The following is a 26,318-nucleotide window of genomic DNA, read 5'->3' as shown; positions in this document are numbered from 1 at the left end:
TTTTCTTTCTTGTCTTTCAGATGCTGAGAGATAAGTTCCGTGAATTCTCTCGTGACACCAGTAATATTGGCCAGGAAAGGGTGGATGCAGTCAACCTCATGGCTGATGAGCTTATTTCATCTGGACATTCAGAAAATGCAACTGTTGCTGAATGGAAAGATGGTCTCAATGAGGCTTGGGCTGATCTCCTAGAAATGATTGACACTCGAAGCCAAATGCTTGCTGCCTCCTATGAGCTCCACCGCTTCTATCAAGATGCTCGAGAAACATTGGGTCAGATACAAGATAAGCATAAACAGATTCCTGAAGAGACTGGCAGGGACCTTAACACTGCAGAAGCTATGCAGCGGATGCACACAACTTTTGAACATGATATTCAAGCTCTTAGTGCACAGGTAAGCCATAAGTAACCTTTTTTAATCTAGCATTTCTGCCTTTAAATAGAATCTGCCACATAAAATAGATTTGTGTTCAGGTTCAACTGACATGCAGATTCAAGAGCAGACACCTAGAGATTAAATTGTCTAAGGAAAGCCTGAACAAAACATAACTGTGTAGGCCAGCCCAGGATAACACCTCCTACTACAACTCAGCTCGCATATGTTAGTCTATTTTTTTCCTAGCACTTTTTATTCTTAAATGTTTTTCTTCATTCCAGTCTCTTTACATCACCGCTGGAGTTGTCTCTGATAGCAACTATCCAGCGCGGTCATTGTCAGCCCAGCTTTTGAAGTATTGGATCCAGCCCCTGTTGAACTGGATTGCAGGGATAGTCTGGAAGTGACCTTTGGGCACAGAGTTGAGTTCCCCAAGTTAGATACAGAGCAATTTCCTCATCCAGAGCCGCTGGCAATGCCTCATCGTTCGCCTTGTATCTGAAGACTTAATGACTAAACCGGTCGTGCCAAATATCAGGAGCTACCTTATTTACTTCGGTCACTGGGTGCCATCGCTCTCCGTTTTTGCTCTTCACAGAAGGGGTTAACACTGTGGGACTAAGCTCTAACAGCAGCTGCTGGGTGGAGTGCTTATGTGTGTGCGTTCCTTGCTCTTTCCCATTATACAGGGTCAAGGAAGCATCTCCTCACTAGTGCGCCTACTTGCAAGAGCCACATGGAACGTAGATCTTTGATGCATTCTTGCATCCTACCTACAATGACTTTGGCTATATTCAACCATTCGACTCACCTGCTACTATCTGGGCTTAATGAGTATTTGTGGTCTTGTCTATATGTTGTTTTTCCGCCATGTAGTCGCAACATTTTGTTTTACACAGGGTTTTGGGGATGTTTGAGGATGCTCCCATGTTTAAGACTCTAAACAATAAGCAATTGGAAACCCTTTCCAGAGCTCTGCTCCTTCTGGCCAGGTCCACCCTTTATCTGATTCTGGCTGTGACCTTGCTTTGCCAAACAATGTCTGGTCAAAATCCCTTAAGAGAGCTAACCACTGTGTGACGAAAATGGTTGTATCATTAACCTGTGATGGTTTGCTTGGAAGCCTTCAGTTTTATTTCTTGCATAACACACTTTGGCTAAAGCTCTGGACTGCAGAACCCATGTGTAAAAAGCATGGCCTTCGAGGGACATCTGTTTGGCTCAGCTCTTGACAAACCTCATGAAGGATACTACTGGGGATGAGAGCACCCATTTGCCTTAGTGGCAGAAACCTAAGGAACAGGCCACAAAGTTTCATCCCTCTAAGAAAGGTCCCATTTCTCCATTACCTTATCAAGGCCCCCAAGCATGGCTCCCTGTCCACCTGCAAGACCTTGCGTTCAGTTTGCCAAATATACAAGCAAGCCTTCATCTGCATAAAGGTGCGCCCCCACTTTCCAGCTTGAAAGGTGGAGGGGGGTACATTTGTTTATTTTTTTGGACATTTTTAAGTGGTTGTAAACCCTTTCATATAACTAGTAAAGTGACTGGCCTCTGGTGATACCCAGAGATTAAACAAATACTCCTACATAAGTTGTACCTGTCTATCTACAGTCTTCTCTTCTCTACAGTTGTTGTGTGCTGAATTTTTAAAAGATGATCTGAGAGTTCAGAAAAAAAGGAGCAGAGAGCTTAAGTTACACTCTACATTGAGGAGAGCTCTGAAGGCTGATTGAAGGGAAGAGACGCATCTCTCTCCACACAGGAACAGAGCTGAGGCTATCAGTCTACTGGAGGTCTCTTCCCATCACCCTTTTTTCCTCTTAGTGTCAAGAAAACCAGTGAGAAGTGACTCATACTGATGAAGGATTGAAGCCGCAGACAGAAATGACACTTAATGCTCTTAATTGAGACAAGTACACAAAATAGAGGTATTTGGTTTGCTTCTATTTCATGTCTGAGGTTTACAGCCACTTTAAAGAACTTGCTTCTCCGATGCTTGGGTGCAAGAGATGGTGTCCCAGAGCTGCAAACTATATTTTAACTCTATGCCATCTCCTTGGTTTCTCACCCTAAACTTCCTGTGTCACCGCACAGATTAGCTGATCTCCATCATGCCCTCTTCTGTAATTGCCTCAGTTTCAGTGACAGAATGGTTCCAAGGCTTTTACTTCAATCTGTTCTTTGTTACCAAGCCCAAAGGGGTATTTTCCCCACTCTAGCTGTCAAGGACTGAATTTTCTTCCAGTGCAGGAAGTCCGCATGGAATGTACCAAATCTGTCATTACTTCCCTACATGATATTTTCTGCTTTCTGTGGACAACAGATGCTTACTTACATTACTTGGGATCCTGAACCCTCAAGTTGCAGGCATTGCAGACGGTTGGAATTCAGATTTCCTTAGCAACATCTGGACTCTGAAGTGGTTCTTTCACCCAGAGGTTTTCTAGAGCCAGGTGTTGCGGATGGGGGGTTGCCTTCTCTTTCTCATCTACTTAGCAGGATTGAGCTGGAACATTCTGGTGCTCCTCAGTGACCTTGCAAGATTTCTAGTGGACACTCCATGAGCACTGCCCATCAATATCTTCTCTCTGTCTTCCTGCTTCAAAGTCGCTGACCTGTAACGGCATGGCTATTGCAGCTCAGGTTCTCTCAGACGGGCATCTCTGAATGTGATTCCTGCAACACTAAGAGCTAAGAAGTCTACTCTCCACAGGTCTGACATCATATATGGAAGGCATGTTTCACTTTGTGTGCACCCTGGGGCTTCCACCCCATGAGTTTCTCTGTGGGTCAGTCCTCTTTTCTGCAGCTGGTTCTGCACCAATTTGTGGTTCTCAACACTATCAAGAGTCAGGTTTCTGCCCCTTCGATCCTTTTTCAGAGACCACTGGCCTTTCCAACTGCTTGATTTAAGATATTTGTACAGGGGAGTGCTCCAATGTCACCCCTCCTATTTGTTCCTCTGTGACTCCATTTGAACCAATTAGAAACAGTCTTATTTCTACCCTCACCCACAAGGTTGTGTTTCTTGTAGCTTTTACTTCTGCGAGGAGAGTGTCTGCGCTGGTGGCTTTACCCTGCAAAGACCCCTTTATTATTTTGCATAGGGACAAGGTTGTGTTGGAGCCCAGGACTTTCTTCTTCTCTAAGGTAGTTTCTACTTTTCACCTCAACCAGTATGTCATTCTTCCATCCCTCTCTCTCTGGCTCTAGTTCACCAAAAGTTTCCTCTACTGTGTGGAAGTGGTTTTGACTGTGTGAGTCCCATCTTTCAGCCACTGCTTCTGTCAGACTGATTACCTTTTTGTCAATAAAGATGAACCCCTTGGGGTGCACCAGCTTCTTGTTCCACCATCAGTAGGGGATGCTCCTCAACCAAGCTTATGGTCTCCAGGATCAGGTTTTGTACCCTTTCCTGTCAAGGTGCACACTCTGCTAGACTGGTTAGTGCTTCTTAGGTCTTCAGGTAAATCTTGAGATACAGAAAGCCCTGCAGTGTTTTTTTTTTTTTTGTGGTCTTGTAATCATTTGTTTGCTGTGTTGCACACCCCTTATTTGGACTGCTTTGCTAAAAAACTGAGGCATTGCGATAGAAGTCAACCTGGGCTGAGGAATTGCAGATTTCTCTTATTAGGTGAAAGCATAGCCTAGCTCCAACTCTGGGATAAGACTGCCATCTGCACAGTGAATACTTTACAGTGGCTGCCAGAACACTTTCTTTGTACCATACAGGCAACTTTGTCAATTTTGAGAATTTTAACAAGAAATCTGATTTACTCTAAATGGTAGCATTTATCGGCTAATACGGTATATAAACAAGTATGTAAACAACTGTGTAGTCTGTCAACTCCATTACACTTCAGGTGCTAGCTTCACTGTTAGCCTATTGTGTTTGCCTAGCAGTCTAACAAGGGGGTTGTGTATCACTCTGTGGGTAGTGTATTTCCAAAAGAATGTTTGTCTGTAATGTAAGAACAGTTAAAGCTGAATTCCAGGTTTGTTTTTTGTTTTTTTGCCTAGCTACATTGTCCAGATTGCACTAATGTATACATATTCCGTACCTGGCCCAATCCTGTGGAAGTGGAGAATCCCTGTAGTAGCCCCAACTATTACGATCCTTCCTATCTTCTGGGTCCCATACCGTGCAGCTTCCCTGCTGCATAGTAACCACAGGAGGTCAACCACTTGGCCCTATCGCCATTCACAGAACTCTTTATCTCAATGCATGCAAGGCATTCTTTGATTGGATGAGGTGTTCTGAGTGCTGCCAATGCCAAGTGGGTGACCCTCCGTGGTTTTGCTGCAGGGCAGCTTCTTAGCATGGAATTAAAACGGCAAGGATCACTGTGTTAGGAGTGGCAGCTACTACATTGATTCTCTGCTTCCACAGATATTGGCCAAGTATTCAATATACATAGTTGCATTGGTAAGTAAAATATTTTTTGTAGTAGGTAAATCTGTTTTGCTGCTTTTCTCCAAACTTTTCAGGTGAAGCAAGTTCAAGAGGATGCATCGCGGCTTCAGAAAGCTTATGCTGGTGAAAAAGCTGCAGACATCCATAGGCATGAACAAGCAGTGACTGAAGCCTGGGGAGAGCTGCAAGATGCAAGTGGCGCCCGACGCCAGCTCCTGCTGGACACAGTGGAGAAGTTCCGATTCTTTAGGATGGTTAGAGATCTCATGTTGTGGATGGATGATATCAACTTGCTGATTGATGCTCAGGAAAAACCAAGGTAAGACCTTTTTTTGTTTTTTTTTTTCCTCTAACTGTAATCTTAACAAAATTCAATGTTTTTAATGTACACTTTTTTTTCCTTGAGCAGGGACGTATCCTCGGCTGATCTGGTTATTAAAAATCACCAAGGTATCAAGGCAGAAGTTGATGCTCGAGCAGACAGTTTTACTACATGCATAAATCTGGGAAACACTCTCCTCGAAAAAAACCACTATGCCTCCGACAAGGTACTTCTTCACATACATATAAATGGAAGTTTGAAGAAAGAACTGTTTTTACCATTACAGACTAAAAGGTCATTTTTTTTCCCCTGTAGATATAGAGTAGGAGAATAAACAGGTTGGTAAAATAGGATACCTAATACACTATAGAAGATAGTGGCAGAGTTAACAAGATTGTAGGATAGTGCAAAAGCACTAGGGCATTTTGGGTACAAGTTGTTGTAGTCTAATGCTTCCTTTTAAAAAGGACAAGGAGAGGTTTTTGATATGAACTGGAATGAATTGCGCCTCCTGGTGACAATGCAAGGTAGTAGAATCCTTGAGCTAGATCCTTCTACCAGGTGTCTGATCTTTATTTGCAGTAGTGTTTATAGGAAACTATATGATTTTTGTACTCACCGTAAAATCCTTTTCACGTTTATTGAGGAACACCATTGGATATTCAAAAACCTAGGTTTATATTGCCTACAGTAGACATGTACACTAGGTACATAGAAAACTGAAAGTCAGACCCCTTGAGGCTGTAGCCCCTCCCACTTTACACCTGCTCAGTTGTAGTAAGCAGTCCAAAGAGAGATATAATAGCATACAAGGGGAAGGAGCTGTGTCCTTCAATGGACTCTGAAAAAAGGATTTTACGAGAAGCACAAAATCCTATTTTCTTTTTCATTAGAGTTCGTGCCAGGCAGGATATGTATAAAATGCGCACTCACCGGACGCGCAAAGATAATGCGCAATATATCAGCAAAACAGAGGTCTGCAAGGGGGTCCCTTTCAGAATATGAATGGAATCAGCCCGGGATGGATGGACATCATTTGGATATATATTCTCAAATCGGAGGTCCACTTTAAGGACACAGATGCAGCCTCTTCAGTACAGTGGGATTGTCACCAGGGGGAGCTCTGTTGTGACAAGCCTTGAAGCAGTCCACCTGGTGCTGTCTCTGCTGTTGCAGGCTGTTGAGCACCAGCAGAGCAACAGCAGAGACAGCGCCAGGTGGACTGCCTCAAGGCTTGTCACAGCAGAGCTCCCCCTGGTGACTATCCCACTGTACTGAAGAGGCTGCATCTGTGTCCTTAAAGTGGACCTCCGATTTGAGAATATATATCCAGATGATGTCCATCCATCCCGGGCTGATTCCATTCGTATTCTGAAAGGGACCCCCTGGCAGATATATTGCGCATTATCTTTGCGCGTCCAGTGAGTGCGCATTTTATACATAACCTGCCTCGCACAGAGTCTAATGAAAGCGACGACTTTGGAAATATTATCACCTTTTTGAGCTCTTTTTTACTGTGGACTATTAACCCATTTATGAACATTGTAACTATGCATTTATCCGGATTATATTTAGCGCTGCACTTATTTATGTCTCTTGAAAGGTTTATGGTTTCCTTTACTGTGCATAGCTGCTTTTTATGAGTTTGTATTTTAGCGCTCGCTGAGTTCTCTTACCTTTTTATGCTATTTTCTCTTTCACCTATTGAGGAACACAGCTGGATAGCAACAACTATTTCTGTCCAAAAAGCAGTCCACACTGAGAGGTGGGCATACCTATAACACAGGCAAACCAACCCCTGAAGAAAAAACAAAACGAAACCAAGAGCATTAAACTACTGTCTACAGAACCTTTTGAATGAAACTAGCATCTGCTGAGGCAGACAAATGGACCTTTGGAGTTCAAAGCCAGGGAGGCCTGCTGTTGCAGAAGAAAACCCATAGCAAAGCCCAAAAGGACAGGCCATAAACTGATAGTGGCTGTCAACAATGACAAAACCAAGTTTTTTTTTTTTTTTAAATAAAATCTAGAGTGGGTGACTGGAAACAAAGAGAAGGCAAATTTATTAAATACCTTCTTCAGCTCTGTGTATACAAAGGAACATGGGGGAGCTCTTGTCCATAATGGGCATGGTATTGACACAGCTCCAGATGATCCACATTGGCTCACAATTGATATGATCCAAAAATATTTAGACAGAATAGAGGTGAATAAAGCACCTGGACCGGATGGTATACACCCACGGGTCCTTTAAAGAATTGAGCTCTGTCATTTCAAAGCCATTGTTTCTCATTTTTAGGGCATTTTTAATTACTGGCATAATACTATTGGATTGGCGTAAGGCCAATGTGGTGCCAATATTTAAAAAGGGGTCAAAATCTACTGGAGATACTGGAGAGCTTAATAAAAGACCACATAGATGAGTTCTTGCTGGAGAAAAATATTTTAAGCAACAGCCAGTATGGATTCATGAAAGACAGAAGTTTTCACACAAATCTGATTTTTTTTTATGAGGAGGTGAGCAAAACCTTGGACAGAGGGGTGGAGTGAACGTGATATACTTGGATTCTACAAAAGCATTTGACACAGTTCCTCACACACGGCTAATGTGTAAGGTAAAATCTAGGGGCTTGAAAAAATAAGTATGTAAATTGATAGAAAACTGGCTAAAAGATCGTATTCAAAGAGTAGTGGTTAATGATTCATACTCCTGCAAGGTCTAGGGTTGTCAGTGGTGTACCCCAAGGCTCAGTGTTGGGGTCCTTACTTTTTAATACATTTATAAACGATATAGGGTCTGGGATTAAAAATCCCATTTCAGTCTTTGCAGATGACACCAAGCTGTGCAGTGGAATAACGTCCTTACAGGATGTCTTCAGTTTACAAGCTGACCTCAATGCACTGTTTAATTGGGCAACTATGTGGCAAATCAGGTTTAATGTTGATAAATGTAAGGTTATGCACTTGGGGGCTAAGAATATGCATGCATCATACATACTAGGAGGAGTACTAGGGGGAATTAATGGTGGAGAAGGATATTGGGGTTCTGGTAGATCACAAGCCTAATAATGGCATGCAATGCCAAGCTGCGGTTTCTAAAGTGAGCAAAATCCTCTCTTGTATTAAGAGGTATAGACTACAGAGAGATATCATATTACCCCTGTACAAATTATTAGTAAGACCTCATTTGGACTATGCAGTTCAATTTTGGGCACCAATTCACAAAAAGAACAATGGGGAACTGGAGAAAGTACAGAAAATGGCAACTAAACTGATACAAGGCATGGAGGAGCTCAGCTATGAGGAAAGAGTAGAGCAACTGAATTTATTCTCTCTTGAGAAGAGGAGATTAAGGGGGGATATGATCAGCATGTATAAATACATCAGTGGTTCATATAGTGAACTCGGTGTAGAGCTATTCACCCTGAGATCATCACAGAGGACAAGGGGGCACTCTCTATGTCTGGAGGAAAAGAAATATAATCTCCAAACACGGAAAGGTTTCTTCACAGTGAGAGCTGTGAAAATGTGGAATAGACTCCCTCAAGAGTTGGTTCTGGCCAGCTCAGGGGATTGCTTCAAAAAAGGCCTGGATTCTTCCTTAGATACACAGAATATAACTGGATACTAACGTTTAGGTAAAGTTGATCTAGGGAATATCCGATTGCCTCTCAGGGGATCAGGAAGGAATGTTTTTCCCTGCAAGAGAAAATTGGATTCATGCTTTGCTGGGTTTTTACTTTTTTTGCCTTCTTCTGGATCAACTGTGGGTATAGGATTATAACTTTTTTTTTTTTTTTTTTTAATGGATGAACTAGACTTGACTTTTGTCTTTTTTCAGCCAGACTAACTATGTAACTATGATGGCCTGGAAAGATGGGAATGTGTTCATCATCCTTTATATTGATGGGTGCCAAGAATAGATTCTGTCTAAAACTTTTGAGGGCCTATGAAGGCAATGAGAGCCTAAAAGCTTGAGATGAGACCAATGTTGCCTTGTAAAAGTTCTAAATTCAAAATGTTCTTTACATTTAATATGTAGCACTACCATCTTAGGGGTTGCTGTTGAATTATGGGTCCCCCCTATAGTCCCACACAGCCAGTCAATTAGCATTTTCCATTTTGTTGTTTTATTGACGGGATTAAACTTGGATAGGGTAAGGGGTGTATAGGATGCCCAAGGTAACTGAAGTCTGAGGACAACCTCCTTAACTATTCACAGCTTCTTCTCTCTGATACGCAGTCTCTGTTGGAGTGCTAGCCAGCAGTTCCAGTTGTACTACCCCAGACCCTAGATGAACTCTTCTTCACCCAGTAATCTGGAGAATTTCTTCCTGAGCAGGGTATCTGGCTCCTGTAATCTTAAATAAGGTGCACAGTCACTAGCAAAGGGCTAATCTGGTTTCCCACCAGAGTGCTTCTGCCCGTATCTGCCTAAGGGCTGCAGGTGTGCTCAGATCCTCTCCTGTACCGCTTGCAGAATGGCTGCTGCTACCCGGCCTATCAGCTGGGCTGCTCCTTTCCTGCCATAGGGGGCCAGTGAGTCTTGAATTTTCCTTCTTTCCAGCTCCAGGCTCCCAGGCAGGTCCATCCCAATAGACCTCTTGGCAGCCTTACTCCTCCAGCCTCACATCTTCCTGCTTCTCACTCCTCTCCCTCCATCACTCTCCAACTCCTGCTACTGAGCAGGCTCCAACACTTTTAAGGGAGTTCCAGCCGCTTGCCAAGCTTCCTGTTGATTGGCTGAGGTCCCCCAAATGTGCAGCCAACCACTCCTCAGATACATCCACTGCCTCCAAGGCCCTCTGAAAGCCTCAGATCAGGGGGAAATTCCAGTGGGGCAGGCCTGCAGAGTCTCTCATCCTGCCCAGAATTTGACCTCTGACTACCTCACCTGTGCAGCTAATCAGCTCCTCTCTAGCCATTAGGGTCTACCTCCCCCTAGCTAAACTAGGAGGTGCTACAAATACATTCCCAGTATTAATGGGAAAAAAAAGCCTCAGTAAAAGCACCTACCCATCCCTAAACACTTACCTGGCCCCTCTCACTGCTCCTGTGCTGTCCCATCTGCAGCACTGCTCCTCTTATTTCCTGGTCTCACAGGAGTCCATGAGAGTAGTGGGAACCATAGGCTCCTGCTGCTGTCAAACTCTTGTGAGGACGAAGCAGGGGCATAGCTTAACATAGCACTATGTGTCTGTAGGTACACACAGTCCAGCTTGGGAGCATGGTCACGGGCTCCCCATTAGCACCCGGCTTGCTAAGGGGGCACCTGGATGATGGGGGACTGCTAAAGAGGAGGTAAGGGACCAATCTGTGCAATATCATTGAACAGAGAAGGTAAGTATAACTTCTTTTTTTACTAAAAAAAAACAAAAAAAAAAAAAAAACTTTTAGTATCACTTTATGTTTTGGCACTGCAAACAGGTTTGAGTAAAATTTTTCAGTTTGGGAAACAGGTATTTTATAACCCTCTTGTTCAGCAATCCCTGAATGGCTGAAAAAAAGATTTGTTCTAAGGCACAAGAAGATATACAGAGAAGAATTGGATTTAAGTAAATCATAGTTTATTGATGCCTTGCCAAATTTCAAATGGGAAATGCCAAGAATGCCCCCTATCGACTTTACTATTTATAGTAAAAGGAATACCATTTAGCATATTATCTTATTCATTCTTGCACAACAGATGCCATTACAAGTAATATCTCCAAATCTATTCTAAACATTACCCTTCCACCTAAACTATCTCAAAACTTACAGCACTCGTTTAAATTTAAATGGAAGAATTAATAAAGTACCTGGGGATTCTGCTTCAAAACATAATTTCTAACACTTTATGTTGTTGAATTACAAATAAACTGATAAATTGACTTTTAAAAAATGAACAGAGCAACGGCTGTCCTGGTTCGTATGTGCAGAAGCAATAAAATGAATACCAAAAATTCCTCAATCTTTCTTTAGCACATAGAACACTTACTGTAACTCACCCATGTGCAGATACTTTAGTCTTCCACAAAGCCAATGATACATTGTAACCCATTAACTGAGCCCAGACAGGAAGGGGGGCATGGGAATCTACAACCTTAAGCGATACTACCACATCTGCTCTTTAGCATGCATAATAGACTAGATTTGTCAAGTCAACCTCAGACTGGGGAAATTTAGAAACTAATATTGCAACTTAGAATTATTCACAGACCTTCCGAGCCTGAAGTGTGTAAGAGGGTACATGGAGGGAAACTTGACAAGTAATTTCCGGAGAGTAGCAATACCACAAGGATGTGTCTGAAGGCCTTTGCTATGACCCTGGAGTATTCTGTCACAGGCTATCTTCCATAGAGTGTCAAGCACTGTGTGCAAAGAGCTGTGTCACCATGGTTGACATGCGAGCATAAAAATGGGAGGGGAATGAGGTAGGTGTGCACACTAGATACTTCACTGAGCTACATCATGAATGTCGCAGATTAAATGAGAAGTGCTGGGAAATTCAAATGGTGGTTTTGGGCATGCAACATTCCCAGCCACCAGTACACACACTGAAACAGAGCCCGAGTTAAAAAATGAAGGATCTCTCCTATGTGTAAAAACAAACTCCAGCTTACTGAACATCAAAGTGCATCAACAAGCCCATAAGTAACTCTCCCCCTTGCACAGTGTGCAGCTACATCGTTTTCTTTATTAAATACAGAACACACAAACACCTTGGGTAACATATGAGGGAATAAATTCCCAACATAGCAAGAGACCTGCTATAGTAAATTACAGGCACGTTTTCAGAGATGGGGAAAGAGAAACTGTCATGCTCTGGTCCCAATACCTCCGCTAGGAATCCCCTTATAAATTACGTTCTGTGTTAACGGGAATACAGTACCATCACAGAGAGATAAAGCACCAGTATATTCTTAATGAACTGGGGAAGCCCACACTTGTTGGCTAGCCTCCAGGATTTTCAATACCCTGCCTAGAAGTAGCTGTTAGTGTTACTAAACCCAGGAACAGTAAAATCAGTCTGTATATGCAGTAAAGCATGCTTGTTCTACTTACTGTGGAACCTAAGGAGTTAATCCTCTGCATTGTGTAAAAAGGCTGTTTGATCCTGTCTTTTCTGCCCCTCCTCTTGTTGAAATGACCACCTGATACAGACTGAATCCGTAGCCACATGCACATGCTCAGTTTAGAATGTATTGCTGGAGAGGTGTTTTTTTTTTTTTCTTTCTTGGGAGAGTGCATGTGATCAGCACAGGCCAATCAGCACTGTCCAGACAGAGGGTCAAGGGTTTCACATCCTCCTAGAGCAGAAAGAGAAAACTCCTCCTACAAGCTCTAACCAGTGCTCTGCTGCAGTCACAAAACTGCTCTAACTGCTGATGAGAAAAAGTATTTAGCAGTTTATATTTACTAAAATAATTGCATTTCCATGTTGTTTGTACTGTGGGAGAACAGACCTTGTGAATGCAGGGTCCTGTATTTAGTATCACTTTAATAGTAAACAAAAAACAAAACTTCAAATTCAAACAAAAATGTAGCAGAAAGGAAAGAGATATCTATTCTCTTAAGGACTCTAAGCAAAACTGAGCAGGTGGGAAGGTACATAGGTTGAAAAAAAAAGGCACTAGTCCATCCAGCTTAATCAATAAAATAATAAAACAAAACAAAAAATACAAATAGAAAACCTCCATATACACTATCCTATACCCACAGGTGATCTAGAGGAAGGTATAAAAACCCAATAAAGCATGATCCAATCCGCTCCTTTGGGGGAGCCCCATTGAGGTAATTGAATATTCACTGGATCAACTACCTGGTATTATCTTTAAACACTAGTATCTATTTTTTGTGCATTTACAAATGCATCCAGATATTTTAAAACCATCTACTGTGGTAATCTGAACCAATTTTTGAGGGAGTCTTTTCCACATTTCTACAGCTTATTGTGAAGAAACCTTTCCGTATGTGAAGGTTAAATCTCTTAAAACTAAAGAGTGCCCCCTTGTCCTCTGTAATGATGTGAAAATGAATAACTCACTATGTGGACCACTTGTGTATTTGTTCATGGTGATCATTTTCTTCCTGTTGGTCACCTCTTCAAGAAAAAATAAATTGAGTTCAGCCATTATTTTCTCATAGCTGAGCTTCTCTATGCCTCTTATCAGTTTGGTTGCCCTTATCTGCACTTTTCTCCAGTTCTCTGATATCCTTTTTGTGAATTGGTGCCCAAAATTGAAATGCATATTTCAGATAATGTCCCCCTCTCTCTGGAGTCTATACCACTTTTAACACAAAGTATTTTGCTAGCTTTAGAAACTGCAGCTTGGCTTTGCATGCTATTATTAAGTCTGATTTACCAGAACTCCCAGATCCTTCTCCACCATTGATTCCCCCAGTTGTACTCCCCCCTAGTATGTATGATGCATGCATATTCTTAGCCACCAAGTGCATAACCTTACATTTATCAACATTAAACTTCACTTGCCACATAGTTGCCCAATTAAAACAGTGCATTGAGGTCGGCTTGTAAGTTGGAAACTTCCTGTAAAGACATTTTTTTTCCACTACCAGCAAGGTGTCATTCGCAAATACTGAAATAGTACTTTTACTCCCAGACCCTCTATCATTTATAAATCTGTTTTTAAAAGTAAGTGTTCCAAAACTGAACCTTGGGGTACCGCTACAAATAACCGTAGACCATTCAGAGTATGAATCATTAATCACTACTCTCTGAATACGGTCTTTTTAGCCAGTTTTTTTTTTCTTAATTTCCAAACCGAATTTGTTAAGCCTGTATACTTTTTTACACATTAGCCATGTTTCTGCTTACCTCTTGATAGAAAAGAAATCAGTTTTTTTTTTTTCTACAACTTTGGTCTTTTGTGAATCCATGCTGTCTATTGCTTAAAATATTATTTTCTAGCAAAAACTCTTCTATATGGTTTTTTTTTTTCTTAATAACTCTCAAGTATCTTCCCACCTACAACCCCAATTCCAAAAAGGTTGGAATTCTGTGTACAATCTACATAAAACGGAATGCAATGATTTGCAAATCTTATAAACCCATATTTTATTCACACTAGAAAACATAAAAAGTTTAAACTGAGAAAATGTACCAATTTAAGAAAAAAGGTAATTTTGAAATTGATGGCAGCAGCACGTCTTAAAGTGGGACAGAGCAGCAAATAGCAGGCAAAGTATAACCCCAGTTCCAAAAAAGTTGGGACAGGGCAGTGTTTACCACGTTGCAGCACCCCCTTGTCTCTCAACACTCTATAAATGTCTGGAAACTGAGGTGAACAGTTGCTGGAGATTTGGGAGAGGAATGTTGTCCCATTGTTGGGACAACCTGGATATATCTTTGAGCATTGATGGTGCCTTTCCAGATTCTGTGCAAGTTGCCCATTCCATAAACACGAATGCACCCTCATAGCATCAGAAATGCAGGCTTTTGAACTGAGCGCTGATAGCAAGCGGAGAGGTCCCTAGAGAGGATGTGGCGCCCATGGTTGCCAAAACGAATGTCAAATTTCGATACGTCTGACCACAGAACAGTTTTCCCCTTTGCAACAGACCATTTTAAATGAGCTTTGGTCAAGAGAAGACGGTGGAATTTCTGGATCATGTTCAGATATGGCTGCTTCTTTGCATGATAGAGTTTTAACTTGCATTTTTGGATAGCACAGTGAACTGTGTTTACAGACAGTTTTTTTTTTTTTTTTTTTTTAAGTATTCCTGAGCCCATGCAGTAATGTCCATCAGAGAATCATGTCTGTTTTTAATGCAGTGCCACTATAGTGCCCAAGGATCCCATGCATCCAGTATTACTTCCCTTGCTCACACAGCTTTCTTCAGATTCTCAAAATCTTTTGATATTATGTACTGTGCAGCATGATGATATATTTAAAGTCTTAGCAATTTCATGTTGAGGAACACTATTCTAAAATTGTTTGATTTCTAGACGCAGCTTTTCCCAGTTTGTTGAATCTTTACCTCTGAGACATCCTGCTTATCTACAATGCCTTATATACCCAATCATGTTACTGACCTGTTGCCAATTAACCTAATCAGTTGCAAACTGTTCTTCAAGCTTTTCCTTGTTAGTACCATTTTGCCAGCTTTTTGTTGCCCTGAACCACAATTTTTTTACATTTATTGCTGCCATCAATTCCAAATTGCCTTTTTTTTTTTTTCTTAAAATTATACATTTCTCAGTTTAAGCACTTTATAGGTTTTCTATTTTTTATTGTGACTAAAATATGGGTTTGAGATTTGCAAATCTTTGCATTCTGTTTTTAGGCCTGGTTCACAACAATACATTTTTTTTTTCTGCTTTTTGCAGAAACTCACTACAGTCGATTTAACATGGGTTCCTATGGGACATGTTCACATTTTATGCTTTTTTGAGCTGCTGCATTTTTTTAAAAAGGGTCAGGGACTTTTTTAAATGCAGAAAGCAGCATTTTTGCTACAGTAGAGTTCAATGGAGACAATAACAAAAAAAACTGAACAAACACAAAACGCAGTAAAAATGTGGCAAAAACGCACTGCAAAATGGACAAAAAGCACAGTGCATTGGTGTGAGCCAGACCTTTTTTATGTAGCTTTTACACATCATCCCGACTTTTTTGGAATTGGGGTTGTATAAAAGTTAAACTAGCTTGGGTGTAAGCCATCTGGTTCAAATGCTTTATTCACTTTTTTTTTTTTTGTCTAAATGTTTTTGGATCATGTTAGTTTTGAGCCATTGGATCATTTAAGGTGGTTATTCCCATTAAGGACTTGAGCTTGCCCATTTTCCTATGTATACACGGAGCTGAAGACGCTGTTTAATAAAATTGCCTTGTCTTTGTCCCCACTCTGAATTATCTGGTAATGGTTCTACATACTCAGACCTGACCTTTTTACTGTTAATATATATGAAGAATTTTTGGGGGTTTGTCCTACTCTTTTGCAACCTGTCATTTGTTTTCTAATATTTATAGCTTCGATTTCCTTTTTTACATATTTTTATATTCTTTATATCTTTTAAACGATTATAGCGTTCCTTAATTTTTATATTTTTAAATGTATTATTTATAGCTATTTTAACTTTGGATGTGAGCCACATTGGTGTTATATTTATCCTTGTAACCTTATGGCCCATGGAAATAGATTTTGCAGTGAGTTTTCTATTTGAAAAATTCCCCATTCTGTTTTTTTTTTTTTTTTTTTTTATTGTGCTCTTTAATGACATTCACTCCCAGTCTATATCTAGGAGAGCAGCCCACAGCCTTGGTAAATTTGCTCTTAAATAAGTGTTTTTATCCTTCCAATGTGTGTTGTTTACAGCTAACATTACATGAAATCATGTTATGAGATAGAAGTGGTTATAGACTCAAGGGGGCTGACCTTCAATTTTCTTTGTGCCTAGTGTCTCCTGTAGGCGACAGTATAAGTTTGTTTCTTACTATCCAGCTGTGTTTCTCAATTGTTGATTAAAGAAAAAACAAAATTTACATCCCATGCAGGAATCTACAATTCTGCATACATTTATTATGTTTATACATGGGATTTAAATACATATTATGACCATCTTGGTAACATTACAAGTACAATCTGTATATTCTCTTTTATAGGCATACTTGACATTTCAAATGTCTCTAAGAAAAATGTGTGTGTGGAGCCTATTGTATTATTTTACTATTTATTATTTTACTATTATAAATATTTTACTATTAAGTAAAAATAGCATCAGATCCCCTATAGGCCACTGCTTACTTGCAATTTTGCCACGGTGTCTGCATCTTTGGAGGTCAGCTATGGCTCATTTACTGCTTAAGAGTATATACATTTTTTAATTCCATAGCTTGCCCCCCCCCCACATTCACTTTAAGCTTAAAAATGCAAATACGATGAATAGTTTTTGGGCAATGGTAATGATTAATTTTCTCTGCCCCTATTGCCAAAACATTTGATATAGTATATGGAATATTCGCAACCTTTTTTACTTTTATTGCATTAATATTTTATATGAAATAATGTGAATGTTGATTACTGCTACTAAACTTTATCTGTGCTGTGACATAACTAATACTTTTTTTTAGCACATTATATTTGTCCTTCGCTTATGTAAAGTTAACATTGTTTTCAGACTTCAGGATAAATGTTTGGCATAATCTGACATTTTTATGGTATAGTTCTTCCAAATGCAGCCTAATCCAGGGGCTGCATTTTGTCAGCAAGGGAGTGCCTATAATAATGCAACAAGTGGGAGCTCTGTCTTTTTAATAATGTGATGTATTCTGAGTTTATTTAGGTCCTACATCCCTGCTACATGATTTGTAATTCTCATATATGTATATACAAAGGGAGAAAGTTAACGTATTTGTAGTCCTCTAGTGCATCAGTGACTGAATAATGAATATCTATATATTTAGCTTTATGAGATGTATACTTTTTTTCTACTGTTACCTCTTTTTTTTTATTGTTCGGTGCCCTGATATTAGTCTATGATTTGCAGATCTCTGAAAAACTGGAACAGCTACAGGAGAGAAGGCAGGAAACAGAAAACAAATGGAAGGATAAAATGGAATGGCTACAGATTGGTAGGTACAAATTCTGTTCTCATTATGATCTGTAGCCATTGATTGTTTAGGCTTGCAAGACACGTTCCTTGCTGATAGTGAAGTGTTGTGTCCCTATGATTCACATTATTCACTTCTTACTGTACTGTTTTCTTTTAGAAATGTTAATGTATCATATAACAAAATTGTGCATATGGTTCACGATTGTTTTTTTAGTTATCACAATGGCAGCCCTTGTCATCCTCCAAGAAAGACCTGATATTTGATGCATTCATAAAATTCCCAGGAGCCTCTGCAGGCCCCATAGTGTTTTTGAAAGGGCTTCAGGTTAAATGTGATTGTAAATCCCTTTTTGCATGATTACAGTATTGTATATACCAATAGCAGCTAACTTCATGGTACAGGTACACTCACAAATATACAGTATTTGTACCCATACTCACACTAGGTTTTTTCCCTTGCTATAAAATCCTTCCCGCAATGCCAAACACACCTGGTTCAGTGACAAAATTTGATAAATGAGCTTCTTTGGCACGTGTTTGGAGTTGATGGAGGCTCATTCAAAATGGTGCAGCAGCATCGCTCAGGTGTTAACAGGGCCTTACACTGTCTTCAATAAATATCGGAGATCTGGACCACTGGGTTGTAGCACCACCCACAAAAGAAGAATGCCGGACACAAAACAAAAGCACAGCCCAAGGGCACCCCTGCTAGTGACCAAACACCGATCTGCTAGATGCAGCTCCGTCACAAACCATATACAGTCAGGTCCATAAATATTGGGACATCAACACAATTCTAACATTTTTGGCTCTGTACACCACCACAATAGATTTGAAATGAAACAAACAAGATGTCCTTTAACTGCAGACTGTCAGCTTTAATTTGAGGGTATTTACATCCAAATCAGGTGAACGGTGTAGGAATTACAACAGTTTGCAGTAATAGCAAGGCCACCAAAACCAACGCTTATAAAGCAGGATGGAATATTAGGTCCTGAGATAGTAGGTTTGTTTGAAGAGGAAAACACTAGAGCGTATCTTCAACCAGACAAACTAGGTCCATGTACCAAGGGTTGACAAAACCAATCTGGAGCCACAAGGATGACTGAAATCCCTTCTACTTCCACTCCGCACAGAAGCTACAGGAAAAATTTGTACTGGACCCACAGTGCCATCTGGGCATCTGTCACATCTGTTGGGGTCCTTCATCTGGTCACAAATCTGTGCATTATCTGGTTAATGCAATATTCTATAGAAGATCTACATCCAGGGTGCCCCACCTTCACAAATCTGGACACGAACCTCCAGGATGTAGAGCCCACTCTCCCTGATTGAAGCTTTTGTCATTTTAGGCAGTTTGCCTGTTTGTTGTCTACTCCATAGAATTTAGACTGCGAACAGAGCCGGATTGGCATACGCCATGACTGTAGCATTGTCTTCCTGAACCCGTGTGATAGAAGATTGGTCCAATGCGATTAGTTAAATCGCTCATAGTTTTCAAAGCACTGATCAATAGCATAGATGCCTCCTTTTGGACCAAGGGCCCTGCAGTAATATCTGTCCTGTCATCCTCCCCTGCCGCTGGCATCTATTGTCAGTTTTTCAGCAAAGGGGTACAAATTACTTCCTGGCTACCAATAGTTACATAGTTATTCTGACTGAAAAAAGACAAAAGTCCATCCAGTTCAATCATTAAAAAAAAAAAAAAGTTATTATCCTTCACCCACAGTTGATCCACAGTAAGGCAAAAAAAACCCAGCAAACCATGATCCAATTTGCTCCAGGGGAAAATATTCCTTCCTGATCCCCCAAGAGGCAATCGGATATTCCCTGGATCAACCTTACCTATAAATGTTAGTATCCATTATATTCTGTGTATTCAAGAAAGAATCCAGGCCTTTTTTAAAGCAACCCACTGAGCTGGCCAGAACCAACTCTTGAGGGAGTCTATTCCACATTTTCACAGCTTTTACTGTGAAGAAACCTTTCTGTGTTTGGAGATTACATTTATTTTCCTCCAGATGTAAAGAGTACCCCCTTGTCCTCTGTGATGACTTCAGGGTGAATAGCTCTACACCGAGTTCACTATATGAGCCACTGATATATTTATACATGTTGATCATATCCCCCCCTTAATCTCCTCTTCTCAAGATAGAATACATTCAGTTCCTCTAATAACGTGGAGTCCAACCACTACACCCAGGGATGCATTGACATGCCAACTCATTTTGATCTGCCTATCCAGCAACAAAAGGGATTTGTCCCATTTGGACAGCATTTTTTGCTGCTGAGGAATCCAGGTGTGATGTTGACCATGTAGAACCATTTAATAGTAGAGGTTTTTCTCTAAAGCCACATTTTGAAGAACTTGTAAACAAGCCCTAACTGTGTCCAGTTTGTGTGATGCCAGAAACACTGGCCCTGCATGCAAATTTTATATCCAGGCCTGGTCAGAACATGGTCACAGGGTATGTATCTGGCCATGGCTGTTCACACACAAGGTGTGTATGGGGCTAGTTTCTCCCCTGGCAAGAAACGCCAATTCACACTGGCAGATGCCTGTCTGAATAACGCTTTATGGTAAAAGGTCTTATTGAAGACCGAAATTGTTTACTATTCGCTGACAGGAAGTTAGCCACAAGCTTTGAATGCATCTTATTCATTCAGAAAGTAAATATCTACACCTGCTGTTTTGTTTTAGTGCTTGAAGTACTTATGTTTGGAAGAGATGCCAATGTAGCCGAAGCTTGGCTTTCCAGCCAGGAGCCTATTGTCAGATCATCTGAACTTGGTGGCAATGTAGATGAAGTGGAAAACCTAATTAAGAGGCATGAAGCCTTCCAAAAAGCAGTATCTACGTGGGACGAGAGATTTTTCCTTCTGGAAAAACTAACTACGGTGAGTTAATGAGAATATGATTGCTTTAAAGATCTATTTAATTTGCTTCTGTAGGGGAACTAACCTTCTATGGACATTTGTAGACGATCACTGGACAAGAATTCTAAGGGCTAGTTTACACTAGATGCAGTCCAGTGCGTTTTTTTTTTTTTTTTTTTTTTCTGCATCAAAAATGCATGCACAGTGTTTTCCAGGCATTCCAATGGCCCTAGTTGACACCAGTGCAGTCAGTTCCAGTGCAGAAAAAAAAGTAGGACATGCTGCATTTTTTTTTGCACAGAACCATACTGGAACATGGCAAACTGGATCAAAACTGCTCCACAAGAGAGTGTGGTGTGAACTGTAAGCAAAAACATATCCAGAGTGTGTATTTGTGGTGTGAACTGGCCCTTAATGTAGGTGCTGTGCCTAGGGCCTTCAGAGGAGGTAAAGGGGATAGAAGCAGGAACTGGACAGGGACATCACAGGGGAAAAAACAAAACAAAAATTAAGGTAAAGGAGACTGAAGCAGAAATTAGATTCAGCTAAAACCTTTTAAGGCAAAAATTACGGTAATAATTTGGTAATGGTAATAACACGCCCTCAAAATTGATATTAAAGTATAAGCTCATCTTTTCTAGCATGTTACACCCATATTCAGGGTGTAAGATGTTAGTGCTGCAGCTGCTCCCGAGCCCCCGCTGTGACAGCAGACCGGGGATCTTCTCCCCATGTTTGCTGCCACAATTAAAAAGAAAAAAGCGGCCATGCGGGGTTTCGCGCTCAGGGCCACAGCACTTTATTAACAGAATTCTGTGAATGGAAAACTAGAACTACCGACAGATTTTGTTGTGAATGTGGCAATTTTAAATATGCGTTTGCAAAGCCAAACACCAAACCTACAACGTTTTTTTTTTTGGTGGTTGCATGTTTTTATATGTACTGCATCAATCTAGGCTATCGCAAAATGGAATCCATCTTTTCAGGACATGTTTTATATGCCCCTGAACTTCCACTTTTTCCCCCAAGTATTTTCATCATTGAACATATGGGGCAAACCCACTCCATGAGGAACAAAATGCTTTGCTCCTGTACTTCTCTCTAACACTGCCGCTAAGCCTGATGAAAATGGTTCTTCTGTTTTGTGAGGACCAATCCATTCACTGGATAGCACTAAAAGTCGCAGTCTCTGTCATAGTAGTGCACAGAATACAATGCAGTGCCAATAGTTATTTAATTTTTTTTTTTTTTTCTTGTGTTTCAGTTGGAGGAGAATGAGATGAGAAGGAGGTGGGAGGAAGAGGAGAGGAAAAGAAGACCTCCAACTCCACCTCCAGTAGAACCAAAGCAAGAGGAGATAACACAGAACCACCAGATTCTGGAAGACCATTTAATTCCTGCAAGTTTGCTACAAGAAAGGTGAACTGATAGATTCAGAGGGTTAGCGGTTACCTGAAGTCTGCCCTGTAATGTTTTTAATGTAAAGTGCTTAACCCGATACACTGGGGTTGATTTTATTAAAGGCACATAAGACTGAGCACTTTGCAAGTGCAGTTTCTCCAAATCTTAGTAAATGAGAGAGAGAGAGCTCTGCTAATTTGCATCATCCAATCATGTGCAAACAAAAATGCTGTGGTTTTTTTTCCCTTGTATGTGATTGGGTATTTTTTGCAAAGTGAAGCTTTACCTCATTTTACTATGCTTTGGAACAGTCTATTTGCAGCTTTGCTATCTCCCATCTTGAGCGTGCAGCTTTCAAGGCCAGGCAGCTGAAAGGCAAAAACTGTCCCTGGCTCTACAGCTAAATCACTGGACTTTAAAGCATATCTAAAAAAATAACAATGTAATGCATTAAAGCTCACCAGTCTTTAGATGAGATGGCAGCATTTTTTTCTTTTTTTTTTTTTTTGGCAAATACACATTTGATTTTGCCAGAAATTCAGTATTGTCACTTCCTGTGAAATGAACTAAAACAAAAATAATCTTTTTATATTTCTGGTGTAAACTACTAATCCCATCACCCCATATGTAATGAAGATAAAGGCAGATGTGTTTGAAGTTCTGCCTGGGGGGCTACAATGTTTCCTTGTATAGATGCACTGGAAGAGAGAACATAGCCACCCAGGAACAGGAAGTGTGTTTGTTAAATAACTAGATAAAAATAAAAGCGAAAAAGCCTGAAAACAAAACTATTACAGGCACCTAATCTAAGAACTGGGTAAGCTTAGATGGATAGATGTGAAAAAAAATTATACATATATATACACACTATATTGCCAAACGTATTGGGACTCCTGCTTTTACACGTACATGAGCTTTAACAGCATCCCAGTCTTAGTCCGTAGGGTTCAATATTGAGTTGGCCCACCCTTTGCAGATATAACACCTTCAACTCTTCTGGGAAGGCCACTCACAAGGTTTAGAGTGTGTCTATGGGAATGTTTGACCATTCTTCCAGAAGTGCATTTGTGAGGTCAGGCACTGATGTTGAACTAGAAGGCCTGGCTTATTCAATTCATCCCAAAGGTGTTCCATCATGTTGAGGTCAGGACTCTGTGCAGGCCAGTCAAGTTCCTTAACCTCAAACATGCTCATCCATGCCTTTTATTTGGGCCTTGCTTTCTGCACTGGTGCACAGTCATTTTGGAACAGGAAGGGGCCATCTCCAAACTGTTCCCACAAGCATAAAATTGTCCAAAATGTCTTGGTATGCTGACGCCTTAAGAGTTCCCTTCACTGGAACTAAGAGGCCAAGTCCAACCTCTGAAAAAACAACCCCACACCATATTCCCCCTCCACCAAACTTTACACGCGATGCAGTCAAGCAAGTACCATTCTCCTGGCAACCGCCAATCCCAGATACATCCATCAGATTGCCAGACAGAGTAGCATATTTATGACTCCAGAGAACATGTCTCCACTACTCGAGTCCAGTGGCGGCATGCTTTATGCCAATACATCCGACACATTGCATTGGTGATGTAAGATTTGGATGCAACTGCTCGACCATGGAAACCCATTCCATGAAGTTCTCTAGGCGCTGTTGTGCTAATCTGAAGGCCACATGAAGTTTGGAGGTGTTTAGCTATTGACTCTGCGACTTATGCGCACTGTGCATTCAGCATGCGCTGATCCTGCTCTGTCATTTTGCGTGGCCTACCACTCTGAGGCTGAGTTGCTGTTGGTCTACTAACAATTGACCGTGAAATATTTAGTAGCAAGGAAATTTCACTGATAGACTTATTGCACAGGTGGAAACCTATCACCGTACCACGCTTGAATTCACTGAACGAGACCCATTCTTTCACAAATTTTTGTAGAAACAGTCTGCATGCCTAGGTGTTTGATTTTGTGTGTGTGTGTGCGCGCGCCCCCCTGCCTAACCCCCATTCCTTGAGTTATCCTCTGCATTTTAAAAAGCGCAGTGGTTTCTTGACCAGGAATTGGAGTATATTATCCTTTTGGCTGCCGATTTAACTTTAAAATCTAATCCTTTTGTATTCATGTATCACTCTCTCTGCTGCCCTGTACATGTTATTAAACATTTTATTTTCTTTTAAGATTACAAAACCTGCAAACGGAACAAGTTTCTGTGAATGGACTGTATACAGACTCCGACTCTCCTCAGGTAGACAGCACATATATTTGTACATTTATGAAGCTGTAAATTGTCTGCCATTGCTGACTTCCATCTGAAAATTCTGACTGTCATACTGACACTTGCTTTGTTACTGACTCAAAACACGTCAAGTCAGAACTCCTGATCTGTATAAGGCTCCGTTCCCACTAGTGCGACTTGTCATGGACACCTAAAATTGCATGAAAAGTTACAGCCCATTGACTTCAGTGGCACCTGTTCCAATTGGTGTAACTTAAAGTCGCAGTGACTTTGAAAAGGTGCCTGCACTACTTTGATGTGACTTTGATCCTGGGAGTGTAAATTCAGATCAAAGTTGCACTCAAAATGGCGCAGCTTTGGAGTTCCACTAGTGGGAACGAAGCTTAATTGTTCTAGGTCAGTAAAGCACACAAAATCAGCATGACAGCCAAGCAACTGATTTTCGTTGCTATTCAGGAGGTAAAGCTGGGGTAATTTGTTTCTGTGGGAAAGACTAGTAGTTTTAGGTCTATTTAGTTTTTTGTTCTCTATTTAGTTTTTTATACTGAGCTGATTTTATTTATCTTTTAAACAAAGTTTCCTTATCTTCCATTCTTAGGCATTTGATTTATAGTTGCTTTATAGCACCAACTATAGGAGGTTGGGACAATAGCAAACAAAAAAAATTTTAAAGACTAACTCCAGGTTTACTATGACTTTAAGTAGCTTGTTTGGACCAAGCTGGCCCAAATGAATGATTATCTTTACTAAAGAATATGCCCACTTGGGAGCGCTGTATAAACTGTGTTTAAAATAATCTGCATACTGTATACAGTGCTGTGTTCCAGCAGCAGGATGGTGAGGTCTTGTTCAGAGAACAAAATCGAGTCAGACTGAACGCTGCTCAGCCATTCATAGGAAGCCTAAAAAAGTCTTCCTCTTGGGGGGAGATGGAGAGGCAGGTGGATGATGTCAAAATCCCCTTGAAGCCTTGTATTCAATTACAAAATAAAATGTCTCCTACGAATGACTGAGCAGTGTTTTAACCCAGCTTGATTTGGTTCCAGGGTTCACTGCTGGAACACAATGCTGTATACCGTATGTAGCTGATGCTGCATATCACTTATACAGTGCTCCCAGCAGGTGCATCTGTTGGTGAAGGAAATAGTTTGTTTGGACTAGCTTTGTCCAAACAATCTATTTACATTCATAGTAAACCTGGAGTTAGGCTTTAGGCGAGCCCCTGTAAATGCTTCCTTAATACCATCAAGCCTTTGTTTTTTGCTATTGTTCTAGGCAACTGGATAACTTTAATCGGCTCCACTAATTTTTCCTAGAATTTTTATCTTTTGCTATCTGGATCAGTGTAACCTTCACAATACCCCTGGCTTTAGCCATACCCAGATGCTGCTGGACTGGTAGAAAGCAGAGCTAGCCTGGAAAGTAACCTTTGGGTGATGGGCTCTGTCTTCTTGTGCCCTCCAGACCTTTGTGTACTGTATTAGCCGCAGAGCATTCTCCAGGTCCAGATCTTTGGCACTGCATCTGTTGAGACTCCCGGTCTCTGAAGACGTGTAATCAATAGGCCTCTTCTTGTGGCGAGGCTAACCAGGAATGTGATCTTTGTGCACTGGGGTCTGCATTAGCTTTTTCCAGATCTTTAATGTTTTGTGTTAGCTGCATAGCTTTCTTCAGGTCCAGAGATGTCTGGTGTGATCCTGTCTCTATGCCTTTTTAAAATTCCCACCAATGCTATCTTACCACAGTAACGGTTATGGCTTAGGGAAATGGAGTGTTGATTTCACTGCTAGGTGGAATGTTGCATGTGCTTTCTCCACCTTCTATTTCTCGCAATTCAGCCTAGTGAAAGCACCATCCTGCTACCGAAGCATCAAGTGGATTCTTCTGGCTTCTGCTCCCCTTGCTTCTGCCAGCAACGTGCCATCTCTGGCTGCCTGAAACCCTCATTACCAACTGCCTTGGTTTATGAGTTCTTGAGGTCTTGCTTCACACTGGGTCCAGCTGCTGACCATTACATGACACAACATGTCTTAAAGACAGAGGATGGTCCCCACTGCTATGGGTGACCTCAGCCCATGTTCTGCTAATGGGTTCTAAGGGCATTTTCCAGGTATCTCCATATGGAAGTAACAACTGGGACCTGGGAGTCC

General features: G+C 40.9%; 1 protein-coding gene across 2 annotated transcripts in view; it reads left to right on the top strand.

Annotated features, from left to right (window-relative positions):
- Positions 1-26,318, top strand: part of SPTBN2 (spectrin beta, non-erythrocytic 2) — a 311,949-nt gene that overhangs the window by 265,149 nt on the left and 20,482 nt on the right. For both annotated transcript variants that reach the window (XM_089658019.1, XM_089658020.1), the window contains 7 exons: positions 21-395; positions 4,869-5,113; positions 5,204-5,342; positions 17,607-17,691; positions 20,374-20,570; positions 21,814-21,968; positions 24,111-24,177. In XM_089658019.1, coding sequence (XP_089514145.1) covers positions 21-395; positions 4,869-5,113; positions 5,204-5,342; positions 17,607-17,691; positions 20,374-20,570; positions 21,814-21,968; positions 24,111-24,177 — 1,263 coding nt within the window. The remainder of the gene's footprint in view (positions 1-20; positions 396-4,868; positions 5,114-5,203; positions 5,343-17,606; positions 17,692-20,373; positions 20,571-21,813; positions 21,969-24,110; positions 24,178-26,318) is intronic.

This window comes from Staurois parvus, unplaced genomic scaffold (assembly GCF_062004578.1).
Source record: "Staurois parvus isolate SC_StPar_1 unplaced genomic scaffold, SC_StPar_1.0 ptg001051l, whole genome shotgun sequence".
In the NCBI taxonomy this organism is placed as follows: domain Eukaryota; kingdom Metazoa; phylum Chordata; class Amphibia; order Anura; family Ranidae; genus Staurois; species Staurois parvus.
The sequence above is the reverse complement of the archived record's forward strand: the minus strand, read 5'-3'. Positions and strand labels throughout refer to the sequence as shown.